Source organism: Sceloporus occidentalis, unplaced genomic scaffold (assembly GCF_023333645.1).
Source record: "Sceloporus occidentalis isolate IW3139 unplaced genomic scaffold, rSceOcc1.0.p SCAF_2, whole genome shotgun sequence".
Taxonomy (NCBI): Eukaryota; Metazoa; Chordata; class Lepidosauria; order Squamata; family Phrynosomatidae; genus Sceloporus; species Sceloporus occidentalis.
In genome coordinates, this window is record NW_028316982.1 from 261,547,309 (window position 1) to 261,573,565 (window position 26,257).

The window sequence follows — 26,257 nt, forward strand, 5'->3', positions numbered from 1 at the left end:
TATATTGTCATGCTCTTTTGTGGGTGTTGATACAACAATAAAGTGGGTGGGAAGAGCATGTGGTACACTCCAGAATTCCATAGCACTGAGTCATGGCAGTTAAACTGGTATGAAACTGCATTATTTCCACAGTACAGATTAGACCTGAATTGTTACACACAGAGAGATAAATACAACTTTGGTTCAGTCAGGACATTCACTTTTAGATGACTAAGGGCCTGAACAGACAGGCCAAAATAAAGCTACTTTGAGTCACTTTGGTAGTATGCTATTTAAACGATGCATGTGTCCTAAGAGACCGTAAGCCACGCCAAAGCCACATTCCAGTCCTAAGAACTGGAGCGCAGCTTTGGTGCAACTTCTGGCCTCTTAAGATGCATGTGTCATTTAAACAGCATACCTCCAAAGTGACCTGAAGCAGCTTTATTTTGGCTTGTCTGTTCGGGCCCTAAGATTCATATCTATTCAGTATCATAACTCGCATGCCTTTGAGCATAATTTATTGTCCAGGTAACTTGTCCTACCACAGAATCTAAGATCTAGAAGGTAGTTAGATGGCCAGACTCATTCATTCTGCTCAGATAATTTATTTCAGGTACCTCTCTAGACAAGCTTGATAATAATGATTAATTAAAATCTATGGGTCACAAAGGGATAGCTGAAACGTCTTTGTGAAATTCAGTAAAGGAGATTAGATTTGAACAATTTTGATGAATTGCTCTTTTTAAAATGCTCCATTGTATAATGAATTGAGTTCTGTGTACGCTGTGATTACAATGAATTTAAATTTGCATGCAGAGCTCTATGGTTTCCTTAGGGGACCATTCTTGTGGCATCAATTTGATTAAAGGGGATTTGACAGAGCAATACAAATTTTTTGGTGGCATGAATGAAACATATTGTTCCAAAACCAAGAGTTAGTTAGTTATTTTCAGCTGAAATAAAGTAGCATCCAAAAAAGCACTTTCTTGTTCAGGTCCTTTTTTGTACATTAACTCATTGAAACCTTTATGTGATGAATCTAACATAGATTTGTGGAAGGTGGAATTGATTGACAGCAGTATCCAGGACCCAAACTTCAATATTTGAACCCAATACAAGTTTGTAACTTGTACTCCATTTTACACACAACTTGGAAGCAACAAGTTACATATTTCACATTTAACTGTAACTGGATAATGGGGGTGGGACTTCCAGAGTAGGAGAATCTTCCATGCTCTGAGACAGTCCATTCCACTGCTGAACAGCTCTTACCAGAGGAAGTTCTTCTTCATGTTTAGGTGGAATCTCTTTTATTGTAATCTGAGGGGCTGAACAGACCATTCCTAAGAGGCAGCCTGCAGCCGCCTCTTTCTTCGCTGGGTCAAGGTTGCAGCAACTATACGCCATGGCCCCTATCTGGTCTTTTCACAGTGCAAAAAGGATCTGCAAAAAGCGGCTCCTTTTTGCCCTGCAAAAAGGATGCCATAGCTGCTGACACCACACTTTTGGCACTCCTTTGGAGCTGTGTCATCTGGATGCAGTGCCAGAGGAGCACTGTGACACGACCCGCCATGTGATCAGGTGCACGGTGTGACACTGGGGTCAGGGCAGCATTGGGGCACGTGTTGTGTGGATGCTACACCCCCACTCTGCCCCCAGGCTGGCGTTTATCGCCAATCTGTTGAGGCCCTGAGTCTATTGGTTTGTGAAGTATTGTTGTTGCTGCTAATTGTTATCACATCAACTTCTGCTTATCTTACCACTTTCCACATTGAAGATTTTCACACTTGCCTGCATCGCTGCAAAAACATCCTCCAAAAGCAGCTAAAGGGGAAATCAAGCCCCTGTATGTGAAAGCCTGGAATGCTGCTGAAGCGCCATGGAAACGTGGCTCCCTCCTTTGCGTGCCTGAATCGCCTCACAGGGAGAGGAATTCCTCTTAACGTTAATTCCTCTCTCCAGGAATGATTCAGGCACACAAAGGAGAGAGGCATGTTTCCATGGTGATTCAGCAGTGTTCCAGGATTTCACATACAGGGGCTTGTTTTCCCCTTTAGCTCCGTTTGGAGGATGTTTTTGCAGCAATGCAGGCAAGTGTGAAAATCTTCATTACCAGGCATTATTATCCTTTCCAGTGAATCACACGGTCTTATGATATGGCCAAAGTACAACAGCCTCAGTTTAGTCATTGTGGCTTGTAGGGACAGTTGAGGCTCGATTTATTCTAGGATCCATTTATTTGTCTTCTTAAGAGTCCATGGTATCTGTAATACCTCCTGTACTATATGTGGAAAAAGCTGATTTGCTTCCTGCCAGCTTTCTTCACTGCCAAGCTTTCACACCCGTAATATAGAAACTGGAAATCCTATGACCCGGGTGATTATAATTTTGCTATTTAATGAAATATCTTTATATTTGAGGGTCTTATCTAATTCCTTGCATTTCCAAATCTTAGTGGTCTGATTCCCAGCACAGCACCTTGTACATAAATGTGCAGAAAACACATGCAAATTGCACAAAATTTTTGTAAAACAAGCAAATTAAAGCTCACTGCCCGAGAGCAGCTCATGTCAAGGAGAGGCAAGTTTTTTCTCATTAACCACATGAGGATGAATCAAGTTAGCACATACAGTATATCTTTACCCTAATCTGAAAATAAAAAAATTGCCACCTTTATCATGTAGGTAAACTCGTGCTCTGTGACCGAGTTGTGCCTTCTCTTCAATCCAGAGCTTGGAAAAGTTACTTTTTTGGATTACAGCTCCCAATATATCCAAGCAGCACATCCACTGGTCATGCTAGCTGGGGGATTATGGAAGCTGTAATCCAAAAAAGTAATTTTCTCAAGGACTGCCCTAGTGATATGACTCTTTTGATATGCCAGGCAAACTGTCTCTTAGCTTCCATTTTGTATTAACAACACCATCCTGTCAGAACTTGTCTTCTGTGTTTTCTATAAGCAATATGTTCTGGTGATGCCTGTTCAAACTGGGATACATAGTATGAGACTAGTTTTATGTCTGTTCTGATCCCCTTTGAGAAGGACTTATAAAGTATCTCATTGACAGTGCCTCTGTTTTGGGAAAGATAAATGTGAGACAGTATCAATTTGCTCTTATCCAGTTTCCATGCAGACCTTTTTAACTGTCACTTTGTGAAAATTAATTTTAGCTTGTGCAAAGTGCCGGTTGCAATTACACGTGATTGTCTCATTATAATTGCTTTATTTTTGTTTGTTTGTTTTTTGAAAAGAAAAGGTTGCTCCCATAGATGCAACTAAATAGTGGAATAATGGAATGCTAAGCTTTGTTTTTACACTGACTCTGTTGAAATGGCACCAGTGTGGAAAACAATCTGTGTTTTACTCCTTAATACTTATTAGAGATAGAAAATAATGGTGTCATCCTGGCTGTGCTAAATATGCCTGGTAATCATTAGCTGTAATTCTAATTAGGGTGACTGTACCAAAATGACTCCCCCTACAACAGTGGTTCCCAACCTTCCTAATGCCATGACCCCTTAATACAGTTCCTCATGTTGTGGTGACACCAAACCCATGAAATTATTTTCATTGCTAATTTATAACTGTAATTAAATAGGTGCTTTCCAATGGTCATAGGTGACCCCCATGAAAGGGTCATTCGACCCTCAAAGGGGTCCCAACCCACAGGTTGGGAACCACTGCCCTACAACATCACTACCCTATTCATATGGGAGTGCAGTGGAATTAGGGACACAAACTGAGTCAATTTGTACAATCCCATTGTGCTCCTATTTATTAGGAGGGTGCCGTGCCCACACACCTCCCTCAGATACAAGAATAGGGAACCAAATTCAATTTCAGAGAATTTCATGATGGCTGTATCCTAGGGGTGGATGAGGCCAAAGCCCCAAATACCAGCATATTTGGGCCATATCTAATGTTCAGGTGGGTCCAGAGAATGAGTGGCTTTCTTGCAATGAATGATAACCTACAAGAAGCATTTCAACCCTTTATCAGTGGTTCTCAACCTCTGGTCCTTCAGATGTTTTTGACTTCATCTCCTGGGTTCCCTCATCATTGGCCATGCTGGCAAAGGCCTCTGGGTGCTAAAGTCCAAAACAGCTGGAGGATCAAAGGTTGAGAACTCTGCTTTAAATGGTGGCAGCTGGTGCCTCCCATGTCAGTGGGGCAATAAATCCACTTTAAGTTTTAAAGGAGCTCCCCATGGTACTGAACCGTATCACCAAAGTATGTTCAGCAGCTTGGAGAGGTTGTTCAAAACGACTCAAAATCCACAATGGATTCATCATACCACTGACATGGGAATTACTAGCAGCCACTGCTTTCAGAAAAGTTGGGTATGCACAAGAAAATATATGGGAAAGGAGGCAAAACCCAGAGGACCAGATCTTTCCTCTTGATTTTTTTTAATGGGGTCAGAGAGATGTCCTAGGCCTAGGAGCTCAAAAAGCTGCAAAGGGTGTGTTGAGGTCAAATTTGGGGGGTCCAAAAACCCAAGCAAGACAGTGAGAGGGGATGGAAGGGGCACAGTGGCCCCTCTCCTTCACCACAGCAGGATATTCTCACCCTGCAGCAGGAAGATCAGACTGGGTATCACCTCTTTTCTGAGGTGTGACCTGGTACAGTCCACACCCCTCACACCACCACTGACTACCTTTTGGGTTTGAAACAAAGATGCTATTACTAGCTAAGCCTGTGGCAAAGGTGGAGTGGTCCAGTTGTAAAATGAGCCCACTGATGGTGGGCCAGTGGTGGTTGGCTGGTGATGATGAAAATGTGGATGACAATGATAACAATTGTTGTTGTAACTGTTGTGTGCCTTCAGGTTGTTTCCAGTTTATGGCGACCTTAAGACAAACCTGTCACAGGGTTTTCTGGGACAAAGAGTGTATGACTCACCCAAGGTCACCTAATGGGTTTCCGTGGCCAAGTGAGGACTCAAACCCATGAGGATGATTACCAATTGCCAACTGTACATTACTTTTTAAATACACCTTACTGATATTACACCTTCCGCTTTATTAGAAGACTGCCTGAGCTGCACCCACACTGCAGAAATAATCTAGTTTGACACCACTTAAACTGCCATGGCTCAATACTATGGAATTCTGGGAATTGTAGTTTGTTGTGGCACCAGAGCTCTCTGACAGAGAAGCCTAAATGTCTCACTAATTTACATTCCTATAATTTCATAGCATTGAGCCATGGAATTTAAAATGGTGTCAAACTGGATTATTTCTGCAATGCAGATGCAGCCCTGGTTGCATCATTCATTCCTTCTACTGACAGGCATCTTTTGTAGGCAGACAAAGGGTTTTAGTTGTTTTTTTTTTTAATTCCAGAGAAAGCTTTGAATACTGAAAGTTTTTAAAGAATAGCTTTTTTAAAAGATGCTATATTGTTTTTATTGAGGTGGATTTTTTTTTAAAAAAATTATTCTTATTCTTTTTAACTACGCATGTTTTACAATTGTTTCAATATTGTAAATAATTTAATTCTGTTTTAACGTTGACTTTTGTATGTTTGTTGCTATGTTGTGGTTATTTTAAATTGTAAGCCATCTCAAGTCCCAATTTTGAGGAAAAGGTGGAATACAAATAAAGGTGTTGTTATGATGATAATAATCATCCTCCATTTAGGGTCCAGGAAACCATCTAATTAAAAATAATAATAATTGTAAACCAATTTGAAGCTTTACTCTGAGAGCCTTTAGGGCAGAAGGGTGAGGTATAAATACAATCAATCAATCAATCAATCAATCCATATGTTGATAAAAATAATAAGCTAATAATAATTAACTTTATAGTGTACCTTTAGCATTTAATAATATGAATTATAACATTAATATCAACTAATGCATTGCTTTCAACTTGTGCATAATTTTTTAATGCATTTAAAAATACAGAACTGGCCCATAATCCCCTCCTAACCACTCTCCCAAAAACGCTTTTAAGAAGGAAGAGTAAATATTATTTGCTACCAGATATTATGTCACTTTACAAAAGCTTTATTGTAGTAGCTTTATTGTCCCCAGAGCACTGCATTATGGCTAATGTTTGTACTGGTAACACGTTATGTCTGAGCTCTAGGGCAGTTGTGTGTTTTATTTTATGGAAGACAGTTTTCTGTTTATAGGGCTGTCAAAGGACCATCTTCCGTTTGAAGGCATCCTCTGTTGGACGGGCTGTCCACTCTGATTTCGGTTGGTAAGCACATCATTGCAAGGGACAGCAAAGGTCTCAAAGTTACCTATCAGCAGTTTAGCACCTGGGGCCCATTCACACTTAAAAAAATAGCAGTATTATTCCACTTTAACTTCCAGGGTTCTGCCCTATAAATTCCTGGCAGTTTAGGGAGGGCATTTAGATCTCTTGGCCAGATCACTCCAGTGACTCACCAAACTACAAATCCCAGGATTCCACAGGATAATGGCATGACAGTTGGACTGGAATAAAAATCCTATAATTGAGTAGAATGAACAGGTCCCTAGATAGCAAATGAGGAATCACATAGATGACTATGATGACTGGGACTCAAAGTAGTTCATAAATGAAAAGGATTAGAATCCAGGTTGAGTACCCCTTTTCCAAAGTGCTTGAGATCAGAAGTGTTTTGGTTTTAGCAGTTTTTCAGATTTTGAAATATTTGCATATACATGATGAGATATCTTGGAGATGTGACCCACGTCTAAACATGAAAATCACACACACACACACACACACACACACACACCTTATAATCATAGCCTGAAGGTAATTTTATACACCATATTTTAAATAGTTTTGTGTATGAAATGAAGTTGGTGTACACTGAACCATAAGAAAGCAAAAGGGTCACTCTCTCAGCCACCCATCAGAACAATTTGGGAGTATTTTGGATTTTGGCATTCCGGATAAGGGAGTTTCATCCTGTATAGTTAAAAATATACAAAAGGTCAACATTAAAAGAGAATAAAGCTGTTAAAACAATGTAAAACATGCACGTTTGTTTTTTTAAAAAAACAGTGCAATTTGAAACAATGCAACACCCTCCTTTAAAAAACCCTTGAAAACCTCATTCAGTTCTAAAAGCCCATCTATGGGTGGCGGAAATATAGGATGATGATACTGTAGTATGCATTTTTAAATAAAATAAAATAAAATTTCCCTTGGACGTCTGCTTGCCATCACTGCAATGGCTGCCTGCTTTTCTGCTTTCCCCTGCTATAGTTTTATAGAAGTTGTTTCTCATTAGTCTCACTTGTTTTTTGCAATCAAGGACCTTTGTGGCTTTACCAGATACAAGTGCATTGTCACTGTCACATAAACAAATGTCAGGAAATTGTGACAGTAACATTTTCTCACCCACTAATATAGTTTATAAATGCATATGCGTTCAGCCTTCAAATCTCTTTTACATGTCTTTCTTATCTCTCAATGGAAGAATGAAAGGAGACAAAGGTTGCATCCACACTGCAGAAATAAATAATAAAAATAAATAATTTTTTAATTTATATCCCACCTCTCTGTCCGAGAAAACCGGGGTGGCTTATCACCAACTGGCCTTCTTCAGGGGCTATTCTAAAATAGAAATTAAAAAAAAAACACTTTACTATATCTGTGGTACTACGCCAACGCATAAAACACACAAAACTTTTATGGCATGGCAGTCTGTATGCTCTGTCAAAGTGGAGTGCAGACTGCAACTCCAGAAATTTCTGAGAATTGGTATGTATATATTTATATGCATAATAGAAACTATTCTAATAGAAACTGTTTTTATAGATGTTTTATGTATTATCTCAATACCACATACATAGTAAATGTGTTCTGTTTGTTTTAAAATAGCCCTTGAAGACGGCCAGTTGGTAATAAGGCCAAAATACATTGGGCCTTTTATGAAATAAAAGGTTTTGGACCACCGCGCAGCATGTGGGACTTTGTCTACTTTCCTTCTTCTTCTGTGAATATGTGCTTTCCAGTTTTTTGTTCTGTTCCTTCTTGCCTCTCAAGACTTGCATTAGCTGATGAGTTATAATTCCCAGTTATATAGTAGTACTAAATTGTGCCAGTACCCATACCAACACATCCAAAATAATCCAAAAATGAAGGTGGTCATCATTGTCATCATCTATATTTATACAGAAAGACCCTACTTATATGATGGTTTAGTGACCAGAGGACTGTCTGAAAGTGGGATTAGATGAAAAATAGAACCCGGGGTTTTTTTTAGCTTGCTAATTCATTTTAGCCACTGAAAGCCTAAATAATGCACTATATATCACTTTTTAATCTACACAAAAGTTCAGTTATCATCACACACACATACATTCAGTGCATGTGATCAGTTCCAAGGAAACCTCATAACTGACAAAAGAAACCCCTGTCAAATTAACGGAATTTTTGTGTAATTTGTAAGCGTTGAAGAAGTGAGTTGTTGGAAAGTGAGTTGTCAAAAGACCAGGGAAGCCTGTATTGCACTTTCCCCCGAAGATGGGAACTCAAAGCAGCTTACAAATTAAAATAATTATAATATACTTAAAAACATAAAAGGTCAACAATTAAAATAGAATTGAACTATTAATAGTATTAAAACAGTTTAAACCAGTGATGGTGAACCTTTTCGGGGCCGAGTGCCCAAACTGCAACCCAAAACCCACTTATTTATTGCAAAGTGCCATGTCCCTCTGGCTTTCTCATAACAAACTCTGGCAAACTCTGTGCCGGCGCAATGGTACATGTGCCCACAGAGAGGGCTCTGAGTGCCACCTCTAGAACGCGTGCCATAGGTTCACCATCACTGGTTTAAACCATACACTTAATAATGAGAAGAAGCTATTAAAGCAATACAGGTCCTAATTTCCCATTCAAGATCAAGTCATCTCACAAATACTTTTCCTTGCGACATCAGTCATAAGAGTATATTGTTATAAGGAAATTCCCAAACTGCTGGAAAGACTCAAGCTAAAAGGAAAAGACAAATAAACCTAGGGCAAGGTTGTGCAGATGGCCTCATCATTCATACTAATGAAAAAATGTTTTGATCCTGTGAGTGCCAATTATAACAGCTTCTATAATTGTACTATAAGATTATTTTCAGGTAACTATTAAAAATATGTAGAGAACCAATGTGGCATAGTGGTCTGAGTGTGGCACTATGACTTTGGAGACCAGTGTTTGATTCCTGATGTGCCATGATGTCCACTGGGTGATAAGTCACACTCTTTCAGCCTCAGAGGAAGGCAACGGCAAACCTTTTCTGAACAAACCTTGCCAAGAAAACCCCATGATAGGTTTGCCTTAGGGTTGCCATTAGTTGGAAATGACTTGAAGGCACACAGCAGCAGCATTCAAAATACTTAGAGGTTTGCAGGTTTGTACCCAAAGCAGGTTTAAAGCATTACATTTCAATTTATGGGTGCTGGCCCTCCAAATGATGTATGACATGATATGTGAACACTTATACCAATTTTGCACCAGGATAATAGGCTTTCAACCCAAGAATCCTGGGAATGGTCATGAGCCATAGTGGTGTAGTGGTTAAAATGCTGGGCTGGGACAAGGAAAATCCAAGTTTGGACCCCAGTGATCCATGGATGGGTGGCAACATTGAACTAGTCACTTTTTCTGTCCTTAATAGAAAGGCAAAAAACAAAATTAGAAACGGGTTGAAAAGCAATATTTTGGAATGTCTAGAAACCCTGATAAGAAGAATCCTGGACTGATGAGAATCTTTGCCATTTGGGACATTATTTATTATGCTTTTGCAAAGACAATCATGCTTCCTGAGCAAAGAATGCTGTTCTCTGTGCAAAATGACTACATTTGAATTTTGTGCAGATTATGTCTGAAATTGCAAATAGGCTTTGAAAACTGTGGTTTTTCAAACACTTTCTCACAGTGAGGAGAAAATTGTTAAAATTATTTTTTGCTTCCTTTGAGAAGAAAATTAGTGAAGATTCATATCCCTAGACCTGAACTACCTCAGAGGGTTGTTATCAGGTTAAAGTGGGGAGAAAGAGGATCCAGTAGGCTACCTTCAGCTCCTTGTCTGAAAAGAAGAAATGCAAGTAATAACTAAATAATTCAGTTTGAGTACTAAGTGCTTTCTGTTCTAGAAGTGTAATACTCTTAGATTGCTGGGGGGATGATTGCTAAAACAGTTAGTTTCTCTATATAATGTGCATAATATGTGTGATAATCTTTATCTAGAAGGAATTTACCAAAATGTCAGAAATACATTTCCATAAATGCCATTCTACTTTCTACATATTTGTGGGCAAAGGCTAGTTATCACTGATCCTCCTTGAAAGAAAAATTGCTCATCCTACCTCAATGGACAAGAAAGTAATAGATGATTCGACAAAATACTGAAGTTGGAAGGCTAAATAAACTATTCATCACAAGGTAAACGAACTCTCTGACAAAGAATAATGTTAAGAATACAAGAGTGAACCAGACCCAGAACTTCCTAAAACAAAGAGAAGACTTTTCTTCAACAAGTCATTGACTACAAGGGTGGCAGAGGGCAGCATATACTTTTGAATCCCACTTTTATAGCCCTTGATGCTCTTCAACCCCACCCACCCCCACCCCCCACCCCCATTTTTTATTATGTGATTTTTTTCAGGCATTTTTTTTCCAGAAAACTGTACAGAATATTCCCTTGACTCATTAAAGCAGACAAAAAATAACCCCATCCCACTTATACAACTCCTTAGAACCTCCCATATTTCCCTCTGTCATCCGTCTCAAAATGGTGACAGGGATACAAAGTCATTTTTGGTCACTATTTAGGGAAATGGCCTGTGGGTGGCCTGTATGGACATTGGCTCCTGTCCTCCACCCCACAATGGCCCACTCCTCTATTACTGGCTAGGAATGGCTCTAACAACATAGAAGATAAGTCCAAGGAAGTCTCTACTACAGCCACCACCAACTCAGTTTCTTAGTTGCTTACATATCCACACACCCCTGAGGACTAGTGAAGTGTTAACAGGGATTTTCAGGATCAATAATTCTGCAGTTAGAGAGATCTTGTAGCACCTTTGAGACTAACTGAAAGAAAGAAGTTAGCAACATAAGCTTTCATAATAGACTTAAGTCTACAAAAGCTCATGCTGCCAACTTCTTTCTTTCAGTTAGTCTCAAAGGTGCTACAAGATCTCTCTACATTCTGATTCTACAGACTAATACAGCTATATCTCTGAATAACTGTGCAAGAATGACAAAGTCTCAAGTTTTTTGTTTGTACTGTTTTTATGTTGTACTGGCAGATGGAGGGGGCACACCTAATTGTGGTGAGATTGACTTTAGAAGGTATATCAAAATATGCATTCAGGTAAAGGAAGCTGTTGGTCCAATTTAGTTTTAGGATTGTTAGTAGATTTTACCCATAGTGTTTCTTGGTACCTTTCCTTTTTGATACCTTTACTCCCCTCCCTGCTGAATAAAGATCTCTATGGATGAAGAAAGGACTTGTGTGATGGGGTTTGACTTCCTTTGTATTTTTCAGTGGTTTCAGCTGCTGCCCAAGCACTTCTGCTTTATCATTCATAGCAGGAACCGGCTTGTGTTAGTATGTATAGATGCATCTGTTGTTCTCTCCTGCATGGTTCTCATTTACAATCTGCAATCTTGGCACAACTTGACACAGATCACTGCCTTTTTGGAAATGGTAACTGGTCCAAAATATTAATGGATGCTTCAGCTCCTTCACAAATGCCACTTTGTCATGCATTCTGAATCTTGCTACTAAGCAAATGTTTTGGTTGGTCTGGATGCATCAGGCTGCATCATGTTGGTCTTATGGACGTTTGAGATATCTGGTTGATTTCCCCTTATGACTATGTTATGGTTAACTCTCTCAATACGCATAGTTTTGCTCCCCAAAATGCAACATGAACACGTAAACTATTCCTTAATTATAGCACTTTATCTTCAACTAAGAGTAAAAGTAAAGATTTAGGTGAATGTATGATTCCAATAATTAGCCATTTTGCCTCCTATAGTGGGTTTTCCTCAGAGACACAGGCCCCATCAATGAGACATGCAAATTAAGTCCATATTTACTTTCCACTGATCAATCACAAAACACAACACACAGGATATTTACATCAATTCACCAATCACAAAAGAAACCACACAAAATACGTAAGTGGTGAAAATCATATCACAACATATAGATAATTTTACTTCTTGGGAGAACACTTGGGCAAAAGGCATAATACATTTATCATCTATTCCAAACTGAAGGCAGGGTGGCAAAAATGGGCAACTCTGCCCCCAGAAGCCTCAGGGGTAAGAGAGGCAATATATCATTTAAATGTAATTACTCATTCCACCACCTTTTGGCTAGAAAATGCCTTATTTTTTTTTAAAGAAGCTACTTCTGCAATTTGCCATATTGGGAGCAAAACAATCATATTTAGGGGTCAGAGATGAAGTGGAAGCAATCCACCAAGATCTGGTGGAAAGTAAAATGGCCCCATGGGCACTCAGAAATTGCCTAAACCTAAACTAAAGTTGACTATTCCTACCTGATTATTCCTTTCATTAATCCCTTGCATTACAATCAGCAAATAGCTGTCCTGATTATTACTTGTGTTATGTATTGATTACAAATGCAAGCAGAAGGCTTATGGGCTTATTTCTGTTTGTTTGTTTTTTTTTAAGATACAGAGGTAGCACTGCCTGCATATGGAGCACCACCAGCATCTGTTCAACATGGTTTGCACTTTCGCATGCCATAAAACTCCAAGATACTGTTTCGAATAAGTTATGCACTTTGGAAGGAATGATTTACACAGATGAAATGACTGTCAGGGCATACTGCTTAAACTTTCTCACACGCTGCCTTCCCCCTACAGTTTCTCCTCCCTTCTGGTTCACAAAGCAAAGCATGCTAAGTGTAAGATACATGGGTGAGGGTAAAATCACATGCTGTGATAATGTTTTTCACCAGTTGAGGGGGGAAATGATAATAAGTAATTGCCTGGTTTGATCCAAAGACATTGCAGGTAAACATAAACCTCCTACTTCCAATTCCACAAGTACATAGTCAAGGTGTACCCTTAAGTCTCTAGGCTCTGTTTATAATAAAACTTTTGGAAGGATCACCATGATTTATGCATGCACTTTCCCCTTCCCTTCCTGCACAACAGAAGTGATTCTCAGCCTTTGGCCCTCCATATTTATTGACTTCAGCTCTCAGTATCCATGACCCTTGACCATGCTGTCTGGAACTCCTGGGAGTTGAAATCCAGAACATCTGGTGGAGGCAGCAGTTCAAAGCCACCACAAAAAGGTTTACTCCTGAGTAGACAGTTACTTCTCTCTGTTTTTGTTGCTCCTGTCGTTGTCATAATTTGTTAGGTACAAAGGCAGGAAGCTGGCCCAGCACAAGTCCGAAATAGAGTGTTTCACTCCAAAAGGGAGTATGGGAAATGGTGGGCGAGCAACCATGAGCAGGTAAGCAAAAGCATGAGTGTTACAGGTGTCCCTCCTCGCTTCCCAGGAGGACTGTGTGAGATGTCTGTCAGCCTGAGATGAATCCCAGGGTCCACCTCTATATGTGATCACTCTACATCTCATATAAAATGTCTGTAGGAGTTTTGACGCCACCTTTTTTGTTTTAATGTTGTCGGCCCTGCAACCAGGGGAGAGTTGAACCAGCCTTTCCTAATCTTGTTCCTACTTGTGCTTGATTTGTGGCAGGGAAAGCTTTTTACAACAGCTTGATTCACAGCAGGTAAAGCTTTTGGCTGCATGGAGAATATAAGCATTACTGTCACCTAATGTTTATAGATTGTGCTGTTCTTCATTGCACAAGAGCAAAGGTGTAGCTTGTGGGGAGAGAGTTGGGAACCCTGCTTGCAAAATAGACATATGAGGCTTTCCTCCACCTTCCGCTCCCCATTCTTGTCCATTCTTTGTCCTTTTGCAACCAAACAGGGAAGATTCTTTGACAAAAATCATTGCTCCCTGCTGTTTTAGATTTGGCCTAGCTGTGATGAAAAGGGGGAAAAATCTGCATTGGTCTTCAGCATGTGTACCTTTCACCTATATAGACTTTGAATTTGTATTGCAATCCCTAAGGTACTTGTAGCGTTACTGAACTGTGCTCTGGCATGTAGAGTCTGCAGTGAGAGGCCAGCAACATGCATGCTTTCAGAACGGAAATTATATCTGAACAACCAGAGAAACAGCCACTGAAGGGGTGCCATATTTTTTGCTAATAATCAGAACCAAAAAAAAAGGGGGGGGGGATCCTCCCAAACATGGTGCAATGAAAATTAAGGACAAAATGCATTCTAAAACTAACCAAAAATAAAAATATATACTTAACACCAGAGTTTGGAAAAGTTTTGGCCAAACCCACACTGCAGATATAATCCAGTTTGACACCACTTAAAGTGCCATGCATCAATGCTGTGAAATTCTGGGCATTGTAGTTTTGTGAGATACTTAGCCTTTTCTCTTAGAGAGTTCTGATGTCACAACAAATTACAAACCCAGGATTCCACCACACTGAACCATAGCAGTTAAAGCAGTGGCAACTTGGATTATTACTGCAGTGTGGCTGCAGCCTATTTTTGGAAGGGGAGGCAGTCTGGAAGCTGAAGTTTAAAAAGTAACTTTCCCAAGCTCTGGTTGAAACCCATTAAAGGTCTATTGAAATGGAAAAATCCTGGCAACCTGGATAAAAAAAAATGAGAAGAGCTAATATTACATCTCTTGGGAATGAGTTCGACACCCAAAGAGCTGCCACAAAGAAGGCCCTGTCTCTTATGACCACTGGTGACATCTCCCCTGATGCCAGACACAGAGCAAGCTTCTGAAGACAACCATAATCGACAAGCAAGTGCGTCTAGAAGAAGGTGCTTCTTCACAGGGACGTAGCCAAGGGGGGGGGGGTCCTTGGGGTCCGGACCCCCCCTTCCATTAGAAAAATGAATGGTGCGTGCTGCTGTGCCCAAGCCCCATTATAATGGTGGCACTTAGTCTGGACTCCCCCCTTCCTAAAATCCTGGTTACGTCCCTGTTCTTCAGATATAGGGAAAGAGTATTGAGCCACTCTTTACAAGAAATACAGGAAAAGGACTCTCCCCATATGAATGGTAACAGAGACGGTTAGGGCAGTAGGCAAATTTAATAAGTCCAGCTTCTATCAAAGAAAGAAAAGACAGCAGACACCTGTTGCCTGTGTCTTTGCATCAATATAAGAATATGTCGTTATTGGTTCTAAATATGAATGAATGAATGAATGAATGAATCTTTATTTGTATACCGCTATTCCAATGATCACAGTGGTTTACAATCAGTTAAAATATGATACAACAAATCCAATAAAAAAATCCCCCCACATTAAGCAATAAAATACAACAATAAAAATATCCATCATTCAATCACCTTTTAAAACCATTAAAACTAATAACAGCAATAACCCCAAAGACATCCATTACATTACAATTACAGCAGCATAAAGGAGAAGAGTGGAATTAAGGGACATGGGGGAAAGCAAGGTGGAAAAAATGAGTCTTTAGGTTTTTTCTAAAAGACTCTAGGGAGGGGGCTGAGCGGAGCTCAACAGGGAGAGAGTTCCAAGCCTGCGGGGCCGAAGCAGAAAAAGCCCTATGTGCAGACATCACATATCTCGTGTCAGGAACTCTCAAAAGCTGTTTCCCACCCGACCGGAGAGTGCGGGGCGGATTGTATGGGGAGAGGCGGTCCTCCAAGTACCCTGGGCCCAAGCCATTTAGGGCTTTATAGGTAATAACCAACACCTTGTATTGTGCCCGGAAGCCAATTGGCAGCCAGTGTAAGTCCTCCAGTACCGGTGTTATATGACTGGCTCTGGAGGTACCCATAACAGTCTAGCCGCCATGTTCTGAACCAATTGAAGCTTCCGAGTTTGGTACAAGGGTTGCCCCATGTAGAGCGCATTACAGAAATCGAGTTGAGAGGTTACCAGTGCATGTACCACTGTTTCAAGGTCCCCCCGGCCCAGGTAGGGTCGCAGCTGGCGTATCAACCGAAGCTGATAACAGGCGCCTCTGACTGTCGCATCCACCTGAGAAGTTTGGTGGAGCAACGAGTCCAGAAGCACCCCCAGACTACGAACAGTGTCCTTTACAGGGAGCGTGACCCCGTTCAGGACGGGTGGAAAAATTTCCATCCCTGGACCAGGGGAGCCTATCAACAGTACTTCCGTTTTCTCTGGATTCAGGCTGAGTCTGTTTTCCCTCATCCAGCCCATTACTGACTCCAAGCAGGCGTTGAGCGGAGAGATGCCATCCCTAGTCACTGCATCAGTCGGAGACACAGAGAAGACTATTTGGGTGTCATCAGCGTACTGATAACACCGCGCCCCGTGTCTCCGGATGATCTCTCCCAGCGGCTTCATGTAAATGTTAAATAGCATAGGGGACAGAATCGCTCCCTGAGGGACCCCAGATGTGAGGGCCCTCTTATCGGAGCGACAGTCCCCCAGCTCCACCATCTGGAATCTACCCGAGAGGTAGGAACGGAACCACTGCAGAGCAGTTCCCCCGATACCCAACTCCCCCAGGCGCTCCAGAAGGATACCGTGGTCGATGGTATCGAAGGCCGCAGAGATGTCCAAGAGCACTAACAGGGACACGATACCCCTGTCCATGCCCGGACGGAGATCATCGACTAAGGCGACCATGGCAGTCTCAACCCCATAGCCCACCCGGAAGCCAGTTTGAAATGGGTCCAGATAATCCGTATCCTCCAAGACCCTCTGCAGCTGGGAGGCAACCGCCCTCTCGATCACCTTCCCTAAGAATGGCAGCAGTGACACAGGCCGATAATTATTTCGAATTAGGGGGTCAAGGGAGAGCTTCTTTAATAAAGGTTTTACAATGGCCGTCTTTAAATTAGATGGAAAACGGCCCTCCCTGAATGATGAATTGACAATACGACGCAACATTTCTGTTGACGCCGTTCCCCCTTGGACTGCCAGCCATGAAGGACAGGGATCGAGAGAGCAGGTCGTCTTCCTAACGCTGCCGAGGATCCCGTCCACATCCTCGGTACTAACAGACTCAAACTGATCCAGTATAACTGAGTCCACGGAAGCTCTGGACGCCTCTACTCTCGATTCTGAACCAATAACAGCGTCAAGATCAGCCCTTAGCCGAGAGATTTTATCCGCGAAGAAGTTGTTAAACTCGTCGCAGCAGGCTTTAGATGGCTCCAATAGTGGGTTCGGGGGGGGAGCCAGTTGGGTAAGCTCTCTCACCACCCTGAACAGCTCTGCTGGACGCGACTCCGCGGACACAATTCGTGCAACATAGAACAAATTCTTAGCTGCACCAATTGCCACTCCGTAGGCCTTCAAAAGAGACTCTAGGAGTGTCTTGTCGGATAAGTGCTGGTGTTTCCGCCATTTACGCTCTAGTCGTTGCGCAGTCCGCTTCCTTGCCCTGAGATCTTCCGTATACCAGGGCTTTTTATTGGAAGCGGGCCAGAAAGGACACTTGGGAGCGATACTGTATATAGCCCTGGAGAGATCAATATCCCAGGTGTTGGTCAGGGCATCAACAGAATCGCCGTCAGTTCCAACCAGGTAGCCCTCTAGGGCTTCCTGGAACCTTTTGGGTTCCATCAGCCTTCAAGGGTGGACCATTCTAATAGGTCCACCACCCCCGGGGGGGATCTGGGTTGTCACCTTGATACTAGCCTCGACCAGAAAATGATCCGTCCATGACAGGGCAGAGATATTCGTTACCTCTGCCCACGGAGACTCCATGTCCGTACAGAAAACAACATCTAGTGTATTACCAGCAGAATGCGTGGGCCCTGAGACCAGTTGGGACAGGCCCATGGCAGTCATGGTAGTCTGTTAGAAATTAAATGTTTAGCAGATTATTATGGAGCTTAGAAAAGCTAATTTTTGGACTTTGACAATCAGAACCTCCTGTCCAGACTGGTCAGAGGCCATGCCAGCTAGGGGATTCCAGATGCTATGGTCCAAAAAGGAACTTTTCCAAGTTAAGGATAATTGGATTTCCTCTCTAGGCCAAGGGGGTTTCTAGGCCAGATCCAGTTTCCAGAGCAATATTATCTAGCAGCTGCTAATTGCAATGCAATAGAAAGTTTGCCTGACATTTTACTTGCAGAATATATAATCCTATTTTGAGCATGGAGAGAGAGAGAGAGAGAGAGAGAGCAAGCCTATGTAGTGGGTTTTTACTTGCACTCCATCACTCCAAAATGCTTGCTTTTAGATACTCCCAGCGGTTTTTAGAGCCTAGCCATCTGTGACTGCCTGGCAAATTCTGAATTTAGGGACCACAATCTGGAGAACCGAGTGGTTCCTAATCTAGATAAAAGGACATCCCACATCATTATTTGTTATATTTTCAGCCACTTTTCTTCCAAAGAGCTTTCAGTGACATTTCCCCTTCCCTAGCTGTATCCTCATTGCAAACATGTAAGATTATAGCTGCATCTGCAATGCAGATTCTGCAGTTTGACATTGCTTTAACTGCCATGGCCTAATAGTATGGGATTCTGGGATTTGTAGTTTTGTGAGATATTTAGCCTTCTCTTTCAGAGAGCTCTGGTGCCATGACACACTATAATTCTCAGGATTTCATAGCATGGAGCCATTGCAGTTGAAGCAGCATCAAATTACATTATTTATATAGTGCAGATGCAGCTTAGATAAAAAGATAGTAACTGGTCCAAGGTCAACTACTGAGCTTCATGGCTGAGCAGAAATTTGAACCTAGATCTCCATAATCCTAGTCCAAAATCTCAGCAACTACATTACCATGATTCTTGTGCGATTCTCAATGTGCCAGACTTAAAAACATAAGAATTGTGCTTATTTACAGATGCCAATATGTACCTTTGGTGGTGACATCTGGGTTGTTCAGATGATCCGTTCGATGACCGTTCCACCTTTTTGGCCTTGTTGGGCTTGGACAATGTGTACAAAATTTGATCTCATTCACTTGTCTTCTCTGGATTGACCAGAAGCTTCTATTTGTTTGTTGACCTCTTGATGATCCATATACTATTCTGTGCCTTCTCTTTCTTCCCCCTCTCCCTGCCTCCTTCCCTACCTCTCCCTCCTTCTCTTCTGTTGTTGTGTCTATTTCTAACCTCAACTAGATCGATCAGTTCTGAAAAAGCAATTGAGTTGTCAAACACACAGTAAATTGTTGGGAAAGCAAAATACATGCAGATATTAATTACTCTTGCTCTTGACAGTACAGGATATGTATTTTTAAAAAATATAACTCTCCTCTCTGGCATACACAGTTCTCATCATTTGTATATATTTTCCCTCATGGAAACGTTAATATAATACTATAATAAATTCCACTTTGGTAGAGCTCAAAAACAGCATGCTATTGAGCAAATGGAGTATGATTTAGGGATTTCATTTATGTGGAAATAAATATGACTTAAAATCAATGAGGCTTTTTTCTGAAAAGCTTCATGCAAGAATTTCATAGGTCACAGTTTGTTCCAAGGGCTATCAAAAAGACTTAAAAGAGAGTCTAGGGAAATTAATACCATGGTCCTTAATTTGAGGGTCATCTTCACCTTCCTTCATGATTCATGGACTTGTCAGTGTTAGTGGAATGATTCTGGAGCAATGCCAGGCTCAGACAGTGTGCTGAAACATAGGCACATGATGTGTGGTTACCCTCATAGGACAGCTGTCAATAAGTCCTGTGGAGGGACTCTGGAGTCTTCATGTATGTGGATGAACACTCCAGCCTTTCAACATAATACTTCATAGATGAAAATCAGGATATGTGTGACCAGGTAATATCAAAGTGTGTCACAATGACAAAAGTTATTCTTAGTGAAGAACAGACAAACTGCAGCAGCTAAGCTTTTGGCTGAGCATACTGGGATGGGCAAAAATCCACCCCATCCTGTCCTCTCTCCCCACCGAGTTACTTAAGTGCAAACTATTTTTTGGACTTCGGACTCAGTTTGCAGCTATTGAAGTCAGCTAAGGACAAAGAAGGAAAGTGGGAAGTGGAGAAAGAAATTGGGACATTTTAAAGCAACTGAAAAAGTGGGATAACAAAGAATTAATCAGGGTTATCCCAGCCAAATTGGAACAGTTACAGAGTTGATAACCATGAAAAATGGATCTTAACATCCAAACTGATACACATGTGTACTGTATAGAGTAGACCAAGAGGGTAAATAAATATTCTGGCCTTAAAATGACTGCATTCCCTGTATCTCTTTGGTGAAAAGAATGCAGTTATCTTCAATGTGTATGTGTAAAGGAGGGGTAGAAATGCTTTGGCCTTAGGATATTTTGGACTAAAATTCCCATCACCCCTAACATTGTTGACTGGGATTTCTGGTGGCTGATGTTCAATACATCTGGAGGGCACCCCCTAGTGTAAATAAAACATATGAATGCCCATAATAATAATGAGAACTGGGGTTAGGAAAGAAGAAAAAAGTTAGCCCTTCTCTCACAGGCACCAGCAACTTGTATTGTTCCAATTACTTTCCATCTGTGCCAATATGGGGACAGTATTAAGGTCTACAGCTCCAGTGACTTAGCATTGCAGACACAATGTCTCATCGAGGATGTGGGTTATTGGCAAACAGAATATGAATTATTAATCAGTGGCTTATTTGTTGCATTTAATTAAGTCAATAATTTCAAGCCGAAATCATGCTAGCGCTACCAAGGCGTCTCTCTGTTTTGACAGCCTCATAAAACATCCCATTGCATAATTGATTTTATATGATGGAAGGGGAAAGCGATTAGTGAGCAGCTGACAGCTGATTGTTTCTTTCACACCACAAGTGCCTTGCAGACAACCAACATCATGAATGGATGTATCTCATGTTTTTGCAATGCCTGCCATATTGTGCTTTCCACTGGTATTCTCTGCAGCAGTTGCCTCATAAGGAAATCAGTTTTATAACATGGTGCAAAACCACAGCTGCTTCTCATGGACAATGTGAGTTTCCTGTTATACAGATGGATTAGTTTCCTCTATGGCACAATGTTCAAAGTATGTTTTCTGGAATCCTAGACCTTCTGCTTAGTACTTCTATATACAAAAGAGTATTGCAGTACCTTTGAGACTAACTGATAGACAGACTTTGGTAGCATGAGCTTTTGTAGACTTGAGATGTATCTAAGGAAGTAGGCTTAAGTCTACAAAAGCTCATGCTAACTTTCAGTTAGTCTCAGAGGTGCTGCTCCCTTTGCATTCTGATTTTCCTGATTAACATGGTATGTCTTTGAATTAGTACATCAAAGGCCTTGTCTGCACGGGCTGAAAGCTCTGTTCCCCCTCCCCATTCTGGTGATGTCCTATTTGGACAACACACATCCCAAACCCCAGTTGTGGTGCAAGTGGTCCGAATGGCATCTGACACATTCTGCACCAGAACCAGGGTATAACAGCTATAAAACAGTTTTTAGAAACTAACTTGTTACTCCAGATCTTCCAGGAAGATCCAAAGCTCTCAGTTCCCATGGTGTGGTGACCATCTGCAGGGACATCCCACTGAGCTATATGGCACATCCACTACCACTGTGAGTCACTTGTTCTGACATCAGAATGAGGCACCCAGATTGGAACTGGGTGCCTTGTTCTGACCTCAGAATCAAGTGAATGACAGTGGCATATGCAAAGCATGTCTCAGTGAGACATCCAAGCAGACAGCTGCTATGGCGAATAGAGGGTCAAGTGTCAGCAGTAGGTCAGCTGCCACCAGATTATCTTGCCCATGCAAACAGGACCCAATGAACATCTTCTGGCCTGACTGCTCCTCAGCCCCCCCTTAAGAGCCAGCTGCAAGATCAAGTCCATTCTGCTTACGATTGGGGCTCAAGGAGAATGATGTTTACACATTCTCTCACCAGTGAGCAAGGCTGAAGCAAGGACTTGTGACAGGGCTCTTGTCTGCTCACTTGATTTTTACAGGCATGCTCACCTGTGTGTGGCAGGAGTGGAAACATCCTCCACCTTACTTTTGGATCAGAAGCTTAATGGATCTCCTTTGCCCAGTCTGGGAACTGGCTCTTCAGATGGACTGGGGAGGCATTTACACAGGCCTCCTATAAGACCACATAGTCTTAATGAATACAGTCCAGTTACAGATCAGTAACTCTAGGTTACTGATCATACTGAGTACCATCATATGTCCGTACAATTTACCTGTTAAAACAAAGCACTGGCAACCAGAACACTTACTTATGCAAAAAAAAGAAATCACATGAAAAGGGTTTTATTTGGGGGGGGGGGGGGTTAAAAGGGGGGGAAAGCAGGTGAAAGAGGCAAAAAAACAACACCCCTTAAATGTTAATATTAATAATATATTGCTATTGGACAACACTGGTAACGACAAGAAGCCAACTGCTACACAAGTTTTGCACAGAAAAAGAGCATGTATTTCTACACAGCGTAATTCCCTGAGAGACTTCCCAAAGGGAGCATACCTCTTGAGAACTGTTCAGAAACCTTCACTTTCTCTCACACTGGGACCAAGGCTACCGATCCTATCAGTCCTGGTAGGCAAGGGTGAAAAATGTGAAAATTTGCATCCCTGCTCTACCGTACACCATCCTGGGATCTGTAGCTTGGGGAAGCAGTTGAAATTCTTTGTTGGTCAGAGATTTCTCATCATTTATCTTCTCTCTACTAAGATTTAGGTCAATGTTGGTGCCTGTGAGGAAACAAAGCAGGAAGTGGGAAAGAAGGACAGAGACTTCAAGAGCCCTGGGGCCCATTTCCACTTTAACTGCCATGGCTTCATCCCATAGAGCTCTGATATTTTTGGAAGAGTATTTAGAATTCACAGCAGGAGTACTCCATTACCTCACCAAACTCCAAACCAAAGGATTCCATAGGCTGGAAACTTGGAAATTAAATTAGAATAACAGCACTATAATTGTATAGTGTGAGTAGACCCCTGGCACCTCTGACCATCATCTAAATTTCTTTAACCATTACAGCTCCTGTAGAAACACATGCCCCATGGATATTTTTATTTTTATTTTTTGTAAAATCCAGATATTGTATTTACTCTAATCCAGGTGATTCACAAAAATTCTGATGGAAAACTCATAGCATTACTGCTTTAACTGCCCTGGATCAGTGTTAGGGAATCTGGGGGCTGTAGTTTATTGTGGCACCAGAGCTCCCTGACAGAGAAGGCTAAATGTTTCACAAAACTATAGTTCCCAGAATTCCCTAGCATTGCCCTAGGGCAGTTAAAGCAGTCTCAAACTGGATTATTTCTTCAGTGTGTTTTGGACCATAGATTGGCTAGTACCCATTCATTACCAACCCACTCAAATCCTTGGAGCAGTTTTGCATAGGTTTATAGTCTGATATTCAATGACAAAAATTACACATTTCATGTACCTATGATGCATTTATTTGTTTGTTTGTGTATTTATTGGTAAAGCTGACCTCATGACAGCTGTTTCATGAGGTAAGGAACAGCTTCCACATCTTTCTTTCTGCAGATACAAGTGTAATATAAGTTGTAATGCTGGGCACAGTCTACAGGGGAAGAAACTGCTGTGAGTGATCTTAAAATGCCATGCCAATCTTATCCATGAAAAGTTTGACACACTCTGTATTTTTGGTACATGAGTGATTTTTCTTTCAACCTGATACATCAGTATTATTAAGTGGAGCATCTCTGACAATGAGGTATTGTGATCAAAGTTAAGATAAGCGAAGAAGCCCATGTATTTGCAAAAAGAAAGAAAGAAAGAAAGAAAGAAAGAAAGAAAGAAAATCCTCACATTGCAGGGCCACATTTGATCAATCTAGCTTCTGAGAAAAAGTTCCCTAATCAGGTTAAGGGGAAAAAAAATTCCTCAGATTCCCCCCACACACACACACACACATACACACACATTTCTCCAACCTCTATTGCATGGGAGCAATCAGAGTAGGCCACAACCTGTGGAGTGGATAGCACTAACAGGTTACAGAACAAGGGTTGGCAACCTACGGCTCGCGGGCCGGATCCGGCCCAGTGAGGCCTTGGGACCGGCCCCAGCCCGGTCCTGCTGCCGATTGCTGCCCCTGCCGCAGCCTTCTGTGCCTGGGGTGGGACTTTCCTGGTTTGGGGCGGGTCCACATGGTCCCACCCCTTTTTGCCCTTTGTCCCAGGTCCCCCACCCCCCGGTGATGGAGGCCAGGCAGGGGAAGGAGCCTCGCCTCAGCGAGGCTCTATTCCCTTCCTGGGCTCCTCCGCCGGCGACAGAGCGGCCAGGCAGGGGAAAGGAGCCTCGCCTCAGCAAGGAGCCTCGCCAGGCAGGGGAAAGGAGCCTTGCCTCTGTCCTCCGCCAGCAACAGAGCGGCCAGGCAGGGGAAAGGAGCCTCCGACAACGGAGGCGGCCAGGCAGGGGAAAAGAGCCTCACCTCAGCGAGGCCCCGTTCCCCTTCCTGGTCACCTCCGCCAGCAACGGAGGCGGCCAGGCAGGGGAAAAGAACCTCAGCGAGGCCCCTTTCTCCTGCCTGGTCTCCTCCGCTGGGGGCCAGGCAGGGGAAAAGAGCCTCGCCTCAGCGAGGCCCCGTTCCCCTGCCTGGTCTCCTCTGCCGGCGATGGAGACAGCCAGGCAGAGGAAAAGAGCCTCACCTCAGCGAGGCCCCATTCCCCTGCCTGGTCTCCTCCACCAGCGACGGAGGCGGCCAGGCAGGGGAAAGAGCCTTTCCTCTTCTTTCTCCTCCTCCTCTTCTTCTGCCTCCTTTCCTCCTCCTCCTCCTCCTCCTCTTCTTCCTCCCCTTCTTCCTCTTCTTCTTCATCTTCTTCCTCCTCCGCTTCTTCTCCACCTCTTCTCTCCTCCTCCTCCTCTTCTTCCCCTCTTCCTCCCCTTCTTCTTCCTCTCTACTTCCTCTTCTTCTTCCTCCTCCTTTTCCCCTCTTCCTCCTCCTCTTCTTCTTCTCCTCTACCTCCTCCTTTGCTTCTTCCTCCTTTTCTTCTGGTGTTTGGCCAGAAAGGGAAGTACATTTCTGCCATCTGTCTAGGAATAATGCCAAATGTCCTCCATTTTGATCATGCCTAAGAAACATGCATTTATATTAACATTTTTTAAAAATCATCAATTTTTTTCGCGTGTCCTCCATTTTAAAAAAATGTGCCCTACGTTTGAAAATTTTGTCCTACATTTGTTCTACACTTATCCCGGTTTGGAGAGCCTGACTTATGGCAACCCTATCCGCGCCGCTCCGGGCGCCATTTTGAGTTCGGCCTCCCAGTTGTCTGAGGGACAGCAACCCGGCTCCCGGCTCAAAAAGGTTGCCTACCCCTGCTATAGAAGGTCACTAGGTGACCTGAAAGCCATCAGAGAAGAACACAGGCCTGATACCAGGGTGGGATGGAGAGGCCACTAAAAATTATATTTTTGGTCACTTGTCTTGTTGTTTGCTCAAGGTCTGTGGCAGCTGGAAGCTTTAACAGCAGGAGGGTGGTGAATTTTCTTTCAAGGAACTATCCAAAGTGCCAAACCTATTTGCAGGGTACAGTTCAGGACCTTGGATAGCTCTGGATACAAAAACAGAGTGGGTGCACACCAATTGGAGCCATCAGTCACCACTAGCTGAAGGCATATGGTCAGAAGACAGGGAATCTTAGTGGGTTCTGATGACCAGTGTAGCTCCATCCTATGGGATCCTGGGGTTTGTAGTTTTACCAGGTTTTTAGCCTTCTCTGCCAAAGAGTGCTGGTACCAGCTCTGAAGGAATTCCTAGGATTCTGTAGGATGGATCCATGGCAGTTAAAGTGGTGTCAATCCTGCATAATTTTGACAGTGTGGATGCACCCTGGAGCTGCGAGGACAGAAGCAAATCCAGGAACAAAAGTGGTTCTCCAGAGAGACCTCTTGAGGTGGGTTCACAGACCTAAGAAGGGTCAGTTTATGGCTCCCATGGCTAAGATAGAGCCATACCAACTTTTAAAAGGAACCAAACACAACAAATAAGGGCTAATGGGAGGGGGGAGGAAAATGGTTGTAATGGAAGTAGCTAGAATGAAAGGAAAACTGTGATCCAAACCGCACTGCTGAAATAATCCAGTTTTAACTGCCTTGGCTCAGTGCTAGAGAATCATGATAATTGTAGTTTATTGGGGCACCAGAACTCTCTGACATAGAAGGCTAAATGCCTCATAAAACTACAGCTCTTGGAATTTCCTGGCATTGAGCCAGGGCAGTTAAAGCAGTCTGAAACTGCTTTGTTTCTACAGTGTGTTTTCGACCTGTGTCTCCATTCAGCCTTTTCCTTCAGCTTTTCTTCAGGGCTGG

The 26,257-nt window shown here is 42.4% G+C and overlaps 1 protein-coding gene across 4 annotated transcripts in view; it reads left to right on the plus strand.

Annotated features, from left to right (window-relative positions):
• LOC149320071 (metabotropic glutamate receptor 5) overlaps positions 1-26,257 on the plus strand; it is a 324,541-nt gene that overhangs the window by 290,821 nt on the left and 7,463 nt on the right. For 3 of the 4 annotated variants that reach the window (XM_089512865.1, XM_089512868.1, XM_089512867.1), the window contains exon 9: positions 13,339-13,434. The exons of the other annotated variant lie outside the window; for it this stretch is intronic. In XM_089512865.1, the coding sequence (XP_089368991.1) occupies positions 13,339-13,434 (96 nt within the window). The remainder of the gene's footprint in view (positions 1-13,338; positions 13,435-26,257) is intronic. 4 annotated transcript variants of the gene reach the window in all.